We start from the raw sequence: 15,311 nt of genomic DNA, 5'->3' as shown, positions 1-15,311 counted from the left end.
CGTATATGCAAATGTAGTACTCTAGAGTCGAATCTCAAATCATTCTCACAAACAAGATGATGTGGACCACAAAAAGAATCTTAACATCAAACTTTTGAAAAATTTGCTCCTAAATGGCATCAAAAGGCATAAAAGGAGTATTGAACTCTCAAGTCAAGAAAATTTTCAATTCAATAGAACATAGGCCTCAAAAGATCAAAATCATTGCTAACATGGATCTCAAATCTCAATCATGCAATTTAAGTTCAAACTTAAGTAGAATGCAGCAAAGTCATCTTACCCCAAAACTTAAACCACACATTGTCCTCAATGTGGAATGAGAACAATGGAAAAGATGGAAAGAGTATACCATGGTGGAAAAAGCTTATGAAGCCCGACAATGATTCAATTTGAAAGACGTCTCCCCGAAACTTGGAATCAAAAATCTACTTTAATAACCAAACTAACAACTCAAATCAAATATCAAATGGGATATGTAATAACCCGGTCATTTTCCTTCCTTTCCTTTTTCTCAGATTTTCACGGATATTTTTTTTTCCGTTGATCTTTTCCTTTCTGAGTTCAGTTTCTCATCACTTAGTGTCGTCTCGAGTGTTCTGAAATGATTTTCGAAACTCTTTTATTTGGATTGACAACTTCCTTTGAAGATCGCGACATTTCCACATTTTCATTTTTCGAACACTATTCACTTTTCGTCCTTTTCCCTATTTCGTCTTTTCCCCGTTTGTCACTTTGTTGGCATAACCACACTTTTTATGTTCAGAGTTGGTTTTTGACTTCACGTATCTTCATTCAAAGTGGTTTCCACGAAATATGTATCTTTACTTTTGCAGAAAAGTACTCTAGTTGCTCTAGGCGTCCATAAGGGCATGGATGCACAGTTCTTCAGAATCTTTTTCTTTTCTTGGGATGTTTTTCATAAATATCTTTCGAAGATATTTTATTTTAGGGGTTTCTAAGAAAATATTTTTGGAAGATATTTTCATTTTGGGCCAGTTGTGCAGTTTTCACTTTTTGGAAGGGCCATTGTGCAATTAATGAAAGTTATTGCAAAAATGCCTTGTTTTGAGCCTGGATCTCGTACGGGATTTATTTTCACTTTTCGTCGAGTCTCATACTCTTAGAATTTCCTTCTGATTGTTTTTCTCCAGTTTCAGGGTTTCTGGCCCGGTTGTCGACGAACTTGTTTGAGGCAAATCTCTCTGTTCGGGACTCGGTTTTCGACGCTGTTTCTTCCGTTGTTCATATTTTCTCATTTTAGTTCTTTTTCATGCATAGAGTTTTGCCATTTGAGCGCGTCTGCTTGAATTTCACTTTTTCAGACCCGGCGGGGCCCGTTCAGGGCACTTTTTGAGTTTTTTTATAAATAGGGGGTCTTTAAGTGAAAAATTAGATTTCATTCTCTCTCTCCCCTCTCTTGGCCGGATTCCATGGCTACCACCTTCTGTCTCCTCTTTTACACCTCTTCCCCTTAGTGAAACACCATAGTGCCTTAGTGTTTTATGTTCGTCTTGGCAAGGCCTTTGATTCCACCGATTGGAATCTCGTTTTGGCCATTTCTTAAGTTTAGGTTTGAAGTCAAGTTGTGATTTTCATGGGGCTTCCTTGGGGTTCTTGTTCACTGTGTTGTCCTCGACAAAACCTAAAAGTTTCGTTGGATTCGGAGCGGTTTCAATTTGGTGGGTTTTGATATTTTTCATCTCAAATTGAGGTAGGAGATGTTTTAGGAGTTTGTATGTGTTGTGTTAAGTGTTTTCCATGATTATACAACTTGCTTGCATACCTTGTATCAAATCTAAAATATTAGTAATATTTATTTCTTTGCATGAGATTTAATTTACAAGGATGTATATAGCTTAGAATTAAATTGAGGTATAATGATAAATTATGCTTTGATATGTTTGTTAACATATATTAAATCAGAATTATTTGAATAAAAATTTCACTTTTTATTTAATAATTATCTTTTGTGAAAGTTTAATTCTCATGGGTGTACCTTGCATGAAATTAACTTGTGATATGCTGTTAAATTAAGTCTTGACATGTTCTTTAATATACTTTAATTTGAGAGCATTTGGATAAGTATGAAAATCTAGAGATTTTAATTAAAATGATTAATTAAAATCTATTTAATGATTCCATTGGCCTAATTAAGTTTTTCAATTGGTGTATGCAATGACCATGCTATATTGTTTAACATGTGTTAATTAGAGATCATTTGATTTAGATTTTAAACTTAGAAAAATAAATTAGGTTATGTAATTAATTTTCATTTCTATTGCGTTAATGATTTAATCATGTGTTTGACATTGATTGTATATCTAAATCATGATTTTGGACTTGTATTAGATTCTTCAGTTCATGTTTTCAATATTGAATTATATTGTTATAGCATGTAACGAATCGCACACTGAAGATTCAACATGTGATGTTATTATAGCGTGTAATGAATCGCACTCTGAAGATTCGACATTGTCATCCTATAGTAGTTGTGGATTTAGAGCATGTATTGCGTGGTTTCAACCTACTTGTGCATGAAGGTAGTTTCGTGTACTATTTAATACATATATAAGTTATTAACTTATCTATTTTGGAGTCACTTGGGACATTGTTATAGAGAAATGGCTAGAGTTTGGCTCTAGTACGGGAGGTATGAGTTCTCCCTATAATATAGTGCGCACTAGGGTGGTCTTTGTCTTGATGCAATGTATTAGAAATTCTAATTATGTTAAATTGCTATATTTAGTTGTTTTCGTACTTTAGATTTCAAGTTGATAACTTTAAGAATTTATATCTTGTTACTTTGTATAGCATGCTTCTATGTTGGTTAAATTGCATAGATATTGTGATTCATGTTTTGTTTTTCAAATGTAGCTTAGGAATGATCCTAAAGATTCATTTGGAACATAGACGTTAGACGGCATGACCACTTTTGTCGTTTTTGTATATTAGATTTCAAGTTGATGACTTTGAGAATTTATATCATGTTGCTTTGTATGGCATACTTCTATGTGGTTTGAATTGCATGGATGATGCAATTTATGCTAGAAATGATCTAGGGTAGCTTAGGATACTCCCTAAGTCTCACCCTGACATAGACATTAGGTGGCATGAGCTCTTTAACATGTTTCACCTTAAGGTGATAAAATTGTAAAATGCTAGGTCGATGCATGCTCATTTTTTACGAGTAGCTGTATGTTACTCACCCACGTAGTGGGGACATTTTTCAGGTACAAGAATCAAGATTAAAGATTCTCATTATGCTTGGATGATTTGAGGACTTGAAGGGTTCAATTCTTGTGTAGGTTTTCAAGCCATTTGTAGCCTTATTTGTCAAATGTGTATATTTGATTCTAAACTTGTAATGTGTGCCTAAGCACACTTTTTTATTCTCATTTTATGTATATGACATGAGGCGAAGGGCCAAACTTCTTTTGAAATTGCATATATGTCATGGATGTTAATCTTGCCTTTAATGAGAATATATGAAAAATCATGCGTTTTAGTATGCTATTTTGCACTGGAATGTGTATTGTGTATGAAATTCATCCATTAGCATTCATTAACTGTGTATGAAGTGTGGCCAAGGGCCAAATGGCATTTTGAAACCATTTCATAATTTTGAGTTCCAAGTTTTCGTTTCAAACTTCATTTTTGTCATTTTGGCCGTTGGGGAGTCGTATTTTGTATCGGCGATATTTTTAGGCCATGGACCATTGTAGCACGTCCTATTAGATAGGTTACGTTTGCGTGCATAATCGTTTTCATGAAAAACATTTTCTTTGGTGAAATGAGCCTCCTACGGACTCATTTTACATTTTCTTTGCATAATCTAGTCTAGGGGCATTTTGGAATTTTTCCTTGGGAAATAAATTCCGGTCTTGACATGGTAACTTAGAAAACATGATTTTAGGGGGGGGGGGGGGGTTTCTTCTTCGTTTTTTTTCCAGAAAATGTCATCTAGGCATCAGAAATCCATCTCAAAGTTTAGCTTTCAGTTTTGCAATTTAGCAGCTTTTTGACCTTCATGACCTGATTTCATGGAGGGGAAGTTTGGGAATTTCACAGTGAGTTTTTTCCATTTTCTTCCATACTGTCACGTAGAAAGCTCAATTTTGAGGGGTGTTTCTTCTTTGTGTTTTTTCAAACAATGTCATCTAGGGCCTCAAAAACCCATTTTTATCGAAAAACCCCTACTGCCAGGTTTTTGCTGAGCTGTAATACAAGTGATCGAGTGGTAGACATCTGTAACCGGTTACATGTGCTTGGGTAGAGTGAAAATCCTCTGTTTTGGCCTCCTAACCGGTTAGGAAGGTTTGGTAACCGGTTAGATGTTCTAGGGTTTGCTCCTTTTGACTTTTGTGCCCTTCTTTCTTCTGTTAACCATATCTTCTTCATTCGGACTCCAAATCAAGTGAAATTTTTTTTGAACTTGATTAATTTTTCACTTTCTTTCCAATGGTGTGCTCAATAGTACCCACTTTCATGTTAGAAATGATAATTTTTCCCCTAGGTTCATTCTTGTCTGTTTTTTAAACGCCGCTTCGGCATTTGTTTCCTTTGGGTTCTGTGACCTCATTGAGTGTCACATTGGCGTCTTAGAAACGTGTTGTATCTCTAGAGACCGTTGTTTTATCTTTTTCTTCCACATTCTAGATCCATTTCGGGTCATCACAGGATACACTGGGTTGTAAAATCCAGGGTCGTCACAGGATAAGAATAAGCAATGATACAATCTAAGACAATATAGCATAAGATGAATGAGAAATATAAGAACAAGCCCTAGATAAAGCATGAAAGTATGCATGAATACACATAAAGGCACAATGATGAAAAGTTTTTATATTTTTCTTTTTTTGAAAGCATGCAAAGAAACAAAATGCAATATGCAAAAGAGAAAAGAAAAATAAAGAAGCAAAAATGCAAGAATAAAAGTGCAAGATACAAAAGATAATAGATACAATGTGTCTTGTGGGTGCTAAATTTAACGTCGCTAGAACCAGATATTTTTTTTGTTAGAAATAGGGGTGCGATCGGTCACAGATGAACTACGATGGATCAATTGAGGGCTGATTTTCTGCAGAGTTTGGGCTCCAGGTGCTATCGATCAACTAAGGATATGATCGATCGCAAGGACCTACGATCGATCACTAGAGGGATGAATTTTTCAGAGAATGGTTAGATGCAGGTGTGATTGATCGCAAGGAACTGCGATCGATTAACTGAGCCTTGATTTTTAGGCAATTTGGAATGGATACAGGTGCGATCGATCGCATCTGTTACTGACAGGGCTGAAAAAGGTGAAAATGCTTGAATTTGCTCTAAAAACTTGATTTTTAAAATTGGAATACAAAGTGACATATCTAGACACTGCAAGACGGTAAAAGTAGAAGAAATAAGGGAAGGATAAAGTTGGAAAACTCTATGAAACTAGGTTTAACGTCTCTAGTCAACGTTGAAATGCTCTCAATCTTTAAGGTAGATGGAATCCACCAAGAGGGCGGCTTCCACATCTCTTTGAATAGCTTGTCCTTCAATATAGGGCTTCAATCTTTGACCATTCACCTTTAAGATTCTTTCATCTTTTAAGCACTTTATTTCAACCACTCTATGAGGAGAAACGAAAATAATCTTATAAGGGCCTTCCCATTTAATGCATAACTTATTGCGAAAGAATTTGAGTCTAAAGTTGAAGGGCCATGCCTTTTGCCCGGGCTCAAAGAACTTCTTTACAATGTGTTTATCATGAAAAGTTTTTGTCCTTGCGTTATAGATTTTAGCATTGTCATATGCATCATTTCTCAATTCCTCTAATTCATTTAATTGGAGCAAACGGTTCTCACCAGCCTTGTCAAGATCAAGGTTAAGCTTCTTGACTGCCCATAAAGCCTTATGTTCTAGTTCAACCAGAAGATGACAAGGCTTCCCATAAACAACTCTATATGTAGGCATACCTATTGGAGTCTTATAAGCCGTCCGGTAAGCCCACAAATTGTCATTTAGCTTTCTTGACCAACCCTTTCGGCTCGGGTTCACCGTTTTTTCTACAATTTGCTTAATTTCCCGGTTTGAAACCTTAACTTGCTCACTTGTTTAAGGATGGTAGGGAGTGGCAACCTTATGAGTGACAGAGTATTTCAAGAAGAGTTGCCTCAAAAAGTGATTGCAAAAATGTTTGCCTCCATCAGTAATGATTGCCCTTAGCATACCAAAATGAGTATAGATGTTTGATTTGACAAAAGCAATTACCGCGGAATAGTCATTCATTTTGGTAGCACAAGCCTCAACCCACTTTGAAACATAATTGACAGCAAGGAGGATATATTAGAAGCCATAAGACATTGGGAATGGTTTAATGAAGTCAATGCCCCAAACATTAAAGATTTCCACAACGAGGACCAGATTTAAGGGCATCATGCCTCTCTTTGACATTGATCCCATTTTTTGGCACTGAACACACACCTTGCAAAAGTTGTAGTAACCATCTTGATGGATAGTGGGCCAAACGAGGCTACTTTAAAGAACCTTCAAGGCGGTCTTTTTTGTACAAAAATTCCCACCACATGCAAGAGTATGACAAAACACAAGAACGCTCAGAATCTCACTTTCCGGTATATATCTTTTTATGATTTGATCCAGGCAATAACGAAACAAGATTGGATCCTCCCAATAGTACTTTTGGATGTTATCAAATAATCAGTCCTTTTCTTGTTTTGACCAATTGGTGGGAAGTTTGCCAATTGCAAGATAATTCACAATGTCACCGAACCAAGGCAATTTCCCATTGGAAATATGGAAAAGTTGCTCATCCGGAAAAGAATCATGAATAGGAAGATTTGGGGAAGATTCAATCATCAACCTTGAGAGGTGGTCAGCAACGACATTATCGGAGCCTTTCTTATCCTTGATTTCAAAGTCAAATTCTTAGAGGAGTAGGATCCATCTTATTAAGGACGGTTTGGTTTCCTTTTTCAATAAGAGATGCCTTAGAGCAGCATGATCGGAAAACACAATTACCTTTGATCCCAAGAGATATGACTGGAATTTATCAAGGGCATACACTATGGCAAGTAACTCTTTCTCGGTAGTAGAGTAATTTAATTGAGCTATCGAGAAAGTTTTACTTGCATAGTATATGGCACATGGAAGCTTACCTACCCTTTGCCCCAAGACAGCAGCCATTCAATCTCAAATGGTAATGATCGATTTGGAGGTTGCATGATGGGAGCGGATGATAGAAGAGTGTGAAGTTGATGAAAAACATCTAGGAATGCTTGGTAAAGCCAAATGGTATCTCCTTGGCAAGAAAATTGCACAAGGGTCTAGTGATTTTGTTAAAGTCTTTGATAAAACGGTGATAAAAGCCGGCATGACCTAGAAATGAGCGGATTTCTCTCACCGTAGAAGGTGGAGGCAATTCGGAAATGAGCTCTACTTTCCTTTTATCAACTTCAATTCCCCTTTAAGATATGACATGACTTAACACTATCCCCTCTTGAACCATGAAATGGCTCTTTTCCCAACTTAACATAAGGTTTGTCTCACGACATCTTTTAAGCACAAGTGAGAGATTTTGGAGGCACAAATCAAATGAGGATCCAAAGATCGAGAAGTCATCCATGAAGACTTCTAAATATTTTCCCACCATATCCGAGAATATCGACATCATACACTTTTGGAATGTGGTGGGGCCATTGCACAAACTGAATGGCATCCGTCGGTAAGAGAATGTGCCAAAGGGACAAGTAAATGTGGTTTTCTCTTGGTCTAGGGCCACTTGATTGTACCCCGATTAACCATCTAGGAAGCAATAATACTTTTTCCTGGCTAATCTTTCCAAGATTTGATTGATGAAGGGCAAATGAAAATGATCCTTTCTAGTGGTGGAATTTAATTTTCAGTAATCAAAGCACACTCGTTATGATGTGGCGGTGTGTTCGAAAATACAATCGCCCTTGGTATTCTCCACAACCATAATTCCTGACTTTTTGGGAACTACTTATGTTGGACTTACCCACTTACTATCGGAGATAGAGTGTAATACCCCTAATTTTAAAAGGATAGTCTCGGTATTTAATTGCATTTTTATTTGATTATGTGATTATTTGGCTAGGCGGTTACTTGTGAAATTGATTTAATTATCTAATTGTTTATTTTTTGTTTTATCTGAATAATTTGGTTAATTAAATAATGTGATTAGATGATGTGTGCTAAGTGTTTAGTTGTAATTATTTGATTTAATTGTCTAATTGTTTATTTGTTGTTTTATTTGAATAATTTGGTCAATTAAATAATGTGATAAGATGATGTGTGCTAAGTGTTTAGTTGTAATTAATTATTTAAATTAAATAGTTATTCTGTTTATTTTTATTTTAAAGGAGTTTGGCTTGGACAGTAATAATGGATCAACCGTTTGGGTCTCATGGATTACTTGGATAGAAGATTTAAATGGGTATAGTTATTAGTTATCACCCATGGATGGTTAAATATATATATATGGGTATTTATGTATATAAGTTAAGTTTAATTATTAATTATTATTAATGGTTAAATTAGTAATAATATTCAGTATATATGTATTATATACTTTTAAGTTTTGATATATATATATATATATATATATATATATATATATATATATATATAATATCACGTTATGGGATAGCAGACTTATATATATATATTTATTTTATATTATATTATATTTTCTTTTTCTTTTCCTTCTCCTTATTTATTTAAAATTAGGTTTTGTATAAGTCTATATATATATGTTATATGTCTGCCAAGGGTTAAAAACCCTATTCACGTACACATAAAGGTTGAGAGATATATAGAGAGGTTTGAGAAAAAACTGACAGAACAAGTTAGGGTTTTGGCCATAGATTGAAGGTCAGACCAAGGAGGAAGGAAGAAAGTCTGCTTGTGGGTTGAACTAGGAGTAACAGAGGAGTTTAATATAGTTAAGGAGTCGTCAAAATAATCGAAGAAGACGGTTTAAGGTTTCAAACTGAAACATAAGGCAAGTTTTTTATCTTACTCTTTCCCCTGGACTTGTGTTCTGTACATGCCTAGGTAATCTCTAGGATTTAATCAGATATTAAAATTGGTCTTGTATGCATGCTAATTCAGAATTAAAACAATATTATGTGATTTTATTTGTAATTGATTGATCTTGAATTCTGTTGCCTGAATATGTATTTTAATTGATATTAATGATGCAAACGGGATTTATATAAATTACGGGGATGTTTTGGGACATAGTTCAGACCCCTAGGAACCTTAGTAATGGAGGACAGAGGGATTAGAATTCGCCGGAGATAGAAAAGATAAAGAACAGGAGGAGTGGAGGCAGCTCCATTGGAATGGAGGCAGCTCCATCTCCAATGGACTCGGCTCCCTTTGCTGAAGATGGAATTTTGACGTGATTTGGGTTCTGTTTGGCTATTTGGAGTATTTCTAAGTTGTTTAAATTGCTATGAATGATTTAAATAACTGTTTTAGACATGTAAAAATACTTGGAAACATGATTTACATTAATATGCTAAGGAATTGAACAACATGAATTTTAAAAGTAAATTTGCATGTCGATTATTGAATATAAATGATTTAATTGCTTATTATTGTTCTAGCAATTTTTCTATGTATGATTAAATAGTGTTAATCGTGTTTTAGCTGTGTATTAGGCATAGTTGACTATCTGAAAATTATTATGCTTATTTTGGATTAATTGATATTTTAATTTATTATTTACTTCTTCAGTTATTGGATTTGTGGATTATATGCATCGGTATGGGACGGTGGCATATTAGGGGATGGATTAGCTCAAGACGCTAAGTCCTACCTATTATGGTATAAGGGAATGGATTAATTACAGTGTTAAGTCCTACTTATATTCGTGTCAGGTCAACAAACAGTTGAATGACATACCTTAGTTTTGGATGGATTTATATATATATGGTTATGGTTCCATGATATAAGCTTGAATCTTAGGATCGATGGTTAGGGAACGTATATGTAGTGGGATGCATAGCTGGCTATGATGGTTAGTTGTGTACCCTGTTAGGTCTAGGTACTCATGCTCACTTCAGGTGCATTTTGCATGTTACCTACTAGTCAAGTTGAGACCGCATTATAGTCCAGTGAGAATCCCTTAGTGTGTGTATATATATATATGGACTATATAGCTATTGCTGAGTTGTCTAGGATGTATATGTGTGTTGGGTCTCTGTTTGAATTGGAGTAGAGTAGAACTCGTTTGTGGCACTGACCCATTATTATTTTTCAGGTATTCGACAGTTCCACTCTTAGAGATTGATCGTGCGGAGCAGAGACAGTATTATTTACTCTTCCAACTCTATATAGGATTTTCTTCATGATTTAGTTTTTAGACTTTTTTTATTTCAGTTTTTTTTTTTTTTTTGGTTGGGATTTTATTAGGGGTCCACTTGATGGTTTCCCGAGTTGTAATAAGAGGATTTGAAGTAATTTATATTTGGAGGATTATTTATTTATTAATTCAAGGATTATCATTTAGTTCCTTTTCAACTTTATTTATTTATTCTTAAATTCTTCATGTATTCTATGCTTGTTTATATACTTAATTGTTTGGTATCCCTCGGATCTATGCTCGGACTTGATCACCCCTGGCTCTAGAATCGAGGGGCATCATAGTTGGTATCAGAGCACTCCAGGTTCAAATGTCTTTAGGATGCTTTCGTATAAGACTTCCACGTAACGTATTCTTTTATTTAGAGCCTAAGTTTAGGATTCATTTTATTCCTTTATGGTCCGCTGAAATCGTACTGATGTCTGTCTTTCTGTGTTAACAGAATGGTTAACGCTAGAAGATGACAGAACATGCAAGGAAACTGGCAGCAAAAGAGAGCGCCATGTAGGCAATAATATCTCCTACAACATCAGCAAGTTGCAGAAGAGTAACAACTACCTAGGTTTCAGGAGGAGCAAGAGGAAGATAGTCAGTTACACATAGAATATGAGGAAGTTCAGCAAACTCAGGAGTCTCAGGATCAAGGCTATAATCAGGGCAGGGATCCAAAGTATCCTACTCTTCTAAATGACCTCATTGCTTGGGCTATAGAAGCAGGTGTAACGGCTGTACTTTGGAATTAGCCACAGATTCAGTAGGCACCTATATCAGCACTAGTGGTTCAGACTGATCCTTGGGAAAAGGCTAGGAGTTCTTTCACAAAGGGGAGCCCACCTGAATTCTCAGGCTCCACCGATGTGAAAGTAGCTCATCAATAGAAGAAGGACATCGAGCGACATCTTCGCATGGTTAAGTGCACAGAGGTTTAGAAGCAAATGCTTGCTACCTTCAAGCTTGTCGGAGATGCACTCCAGTAGTGGAAGTCAGTTACCATCGTAGAGGAGAGGACTTCATTGACCTATAATCAGTTCAGTGCTCGCTTCGATGAGAAGTTTTTTTCATATACAGACAGGACAGCTATGAAGACAGAGTTCCTTAATCTAGAGCAAGGGAATATGATAGTGGCAGAGTATGAACAACAGTTCACGCGCTTATCTCTTTTTACTCCAGAGGAGGTGGATACAGAGGAGAAGAAATATAATAGTTTTGTTAAGGGATTTATGTAGTCTATTAAGCGATCTATTACAGGTAGTCCAGCTTACAATACTTATGCTCAGGTGGTTGACGCCACTCTACAGTAGTATTAGTTGATCGTGGACTTCAGATAGGCTAAGGGTGAGAAGTGGGGTGACAGAGACTCTGCTAACCAGTCAGCTGAGAAAAGGAATAGCAATGGACACCGACAAAATGATAAGGGCAAATTCTAAGGACAACAGTTTTCGAAGAAGCACAAAGGTGGTTTAGATGCTCATAGAATTAGGGCACCTATTCAGAGGCAACAGGATGGGGGACCAGAGGCAAGATAGGGTCAGCCACAGTCTGACCGACAGAAGAGGCCGTTTGGCACTTTCCAGGGTAGTTGCTACACTTGTGGAGAGTTTGGTCACACTTCTAGGCAGTGTCCTAAAGCAGGACAGGGACAGGGACAATATGTGCAGTAGGGACAGAGGGCACCATTACCTTTACCCGTTCCACAGATTCCATGGATTCAGGGACAGGCATATCTGGCTTTATCAGCACCACTACAGCCTTAAGGACAGGCACCGCAGCAGTTGCATTATAGCAGGGTGTACAACCACATGCCACAGGATGTTCAGGCACCTCAGGCTATTGAGGGTATGTTTTCCATTCATGGTACACATGGTCCTATTTTATTTGATATAGGTGCTATACATTCATTCGTGTCTAAATCATTTGTTGCATTATCTAGGATGACGACGCGAGTATGCAATAGACCTCGTGGTATTTTTACACCTTTAGGCGAAACTGCCATTTTACATGAAAGTGATAGGCCTGTGACACTAGATATTGGTATACTTAGATTTTTAGCCAATCTATTGGTCCTGGACATGCACACTTATGATGTGATACTTGGGATGGATTGGTTATCTCACTACTATGCCTAAGTTAATTGTTATGATAGATTTATTGTATTCACTATACTTGGTCAGGATATGTATGTTGTCGCTATGCCACGTTCTAACGGGGTTACTAACACTTATTTGTTCTATGTGGAGGAGGAGACTGAGGAGGAGATTATTGTGTTACTGGATAACATACCAGTTGTACAGGAATTTTCAGAGGTTTTTCAAGAGATTTCAGGGTTGCCACCTAGTTGAGAGATAAACTTTATGATTAACTTAGCTCTAGGCACTACGCCTATTGCTAGAGTATCATACAGGATGGCACCAGTAGAGATGCGTGAGCTGAGGGATCAGATTCAGCAATTGCTTAGTCAGGGTTTTATTCGTAGGAGTACTTCACCTTGGAGAGTATCAGTTTTGTTTATGAAGAAGAAAGATGGTTCACTTCACCTGTATCTAGATTACAGGGAGTTGAATAAGGTTACTGTTTATAATAAGTACCTTTTGCCTAAGATCGATGATCTTTTTGATCAGTTGAAGGTAGCTACATACTTCTCTAAAATTGATCTGCGTTTTGGATATCATCAATTTCGGGTGAGGGAGTAAGATGTTCCTAGGACAGCGTTTCTCACTAAACATGGTTCAAATGAGTTCCGTGTCACGCCTTTTAGATTGACTAACGCACCAGCAGTCTTCATGGATTTAATAAATAAAGTCTTCAGGGCTTACTCAGATCAATTTGTCATCGTCTTCATTGATGATATTTTGATTTATTCCTTCGTGAACACCAGTTATATGCCAAATTTGAGAAGTGTGAATTTTAGCAGCGAGAAATGAAGTTTCTGGGTCATGTAGTGTCAGAAAGGGGGATAGCGGTAATTCTAGCCAAAGTTTCAGCAATAGTAGAGTAGGGACAACCTACTTCACCTACAGAGATTCGAAGTTTCCTTGGATTGGCAAGATATTATTGTAGGTTCATTTAGGGGTTCTCAAAGATAGCAGGATCACTCACTCATTTGACTAAGAAGGGTGTACAGTTCGTATGGGATGCACACTGTCAGAAAGCTTTTTAAGAGCTAAAGAATAAGTTAACTTCTGCACCAATTCTGTCTATTCCACAGAGTGGGATAGAATATCTGGTTTACACATATGCTTCTTTGTAAGGTCTTGGGTGTGTTTTAATGCAGGAGGAACGACCAATTTTGTATGGATCTCATAAACTTAAGCCTCATGAGCTTAATTATCCAACACATGATTTGGAGTTAGCAGCTGTGGTCTTTGCCTTACGCATTTGGCGGTATTATTTATTAGGAAAGTCCTTCAAATTATTTAGTGATCACAAGAGTTTGCTGTATTTGTTCACTTAGCGGGAGCTGAATATGAGACAACACAAATGGTTAGAGTTTGTGAAAGACTATCATTTATCTATACAGTATCACCTAGGGAAAGCGAATGTGGTGGCAGATGCACTCAGTCACCGACCATATACGAGTCTTTCTGCTTTATTCACCACTGAGTAGAATGCTTTAAAGGCCATTAATGAGTTGTCTCATGCTTTTATGGCTTGCATGGTAGTTACATCTTCTATCAGTTATAAGGTCCTGAAAGCCCAACTCACTGATCAACAGTACATTGACAAAGTTACAGAGATAGCTTCTGGGGAGGTTCCATTTTACTATGTTGAGACTGATGGAGGCTTGAGGTACAATGGACATTTAGTGATACCTTCTGCTGACGATTTGAGGAAGAATGTGATGACTGAGACTCATCATTCTGAGTTTTCTGTTCATCCAGAAGGAGACAAAATGTATCAGGATATGAAACGGCAGTTTTGGCAGGCAGGTATAAAGATAGACATTGCGATATTTGTCTTTAAGTGTACTACTTGTCGATGGTCAAGATCGATCATCAGAGGCTGCCAGGTTCTCTACAGCTACTACCTATACCTGAATGGAAGTGGGAGAGCATTTTTATGGATTTTGTGGCAGGATTGCCTAATTCATTTAAGGATCACAATTCAATTTGGGTCATCGTAGATAGGTTGACTAAATCAGCTCATTTATTACCTATTCACACTTACTTCACTTTAGAGCAGTTAGCGAGACTTTACATTACAGAGGTTGTGAAGTTACATGGCATTCTGTTATCTATTATATCGGACAGGGATTTGAGATTTGTGTCAGGATTCTGGAAGAGTTTTCAGTAGACTTTAGGTACAGAGTTGCATATTAGCACTGCTTATCATCCTTAGACAAAAGGATAGACCGAAAGGGTTAATCAGATCATGGAGGATATGCTTCGTTCTTGTGTTCTTGACTTCAAGGGCCATTGGGAGAATTATTTGTTACTTGTGGAGTTCGCATATAATAATAGCTTTTAAAAGACTATAAGTATGGCACCGTTTGAGGCACTATACGATCGACCATATAGATCTCTTGTTTGTTGGATGGAGGTTGGAGAGAGTAGATTTTTGGGTCCTGAATTTATTAAGGAGACCTCTGAGAAGATCGCTCTTATTAGGAATCGTATGCGTACTGTTTAGAGTAGGCAGAAGAGTTATGCCAATCATTGTACTGGTGCATTGAAGTTTCAGGTTAGAGATCAGGTTCTACTCAAAGTGTCTCCCATGAAAGGAGTAATGCGCTTTAGGAGGAAAGAAAAGTTATCACCGTGGTTTGTCGGTCCATTCATGGTTACGGATCAAGTTGGCGCTGTAGCTTATTGGTTGGCACTTCCGGATCATTTGGACCGTGTGCACATTGTGTTTCATGTTTCCATGTTGTGGAGATTTTTGCGCGATGAGGATTGTTATCAGCATATCGATGTTGGTGAGATTAAGT

At 36.9% G+C, this 15,311-nt stretch overlaps 1 protein-coding gene across 1 annotated transcript; it reads right to left on the bottom strand.

Annotated features, from left to right (window-relative positions):
* Positions 1-5,466: 5,466 nt before the first annotated feature.
* Positions 5,467-5,952, bottom strand: LOC132304919 (uncharacterized). Its single transcript, XM_059802618.1, has one exon. The coding sequence runs from the start codon at positions 5,950-5,952 to the stop codon at positions 5,467-5,469; it is 486 nt and encodes a 161-aa protein (XP_059658601.1).
* Positions 5,953-15,311: the final 9,359 nt, after the last annotated feature.

This window comes from Cornus florida, unplaced genomic scaffold (genome assembly GCF_030987335.1).
Source record: "Cornus florida cultivar Cherokee Brave unplaced genomic scaffold, ASM3098733v1 CherokeeBrave_3.0.0_Hap2_Chr04, whole genome shotgun sequence".
Lineage (NCBI taxonomy): Eukaryota > Viridiplantae > Streptophyta > Magnoliopsida > Cornales > Cornaceae > Cornus > Cornus florida.
Note: the sequence above shows the minus strand (reverse complement) of the source record. Positions and strands in the feature narration are given on the sequence as shown.

Bases quoted from the DNA above. Each gene is read 5' to 3' on its own strand.
- LOC132304919 (XM_059802618.1), bottom strand. From the start codon at position 5,952: ATGCCTACATATAGAGTTGTTTATGGGAAGCCTTGTCATCTTCTGGTT.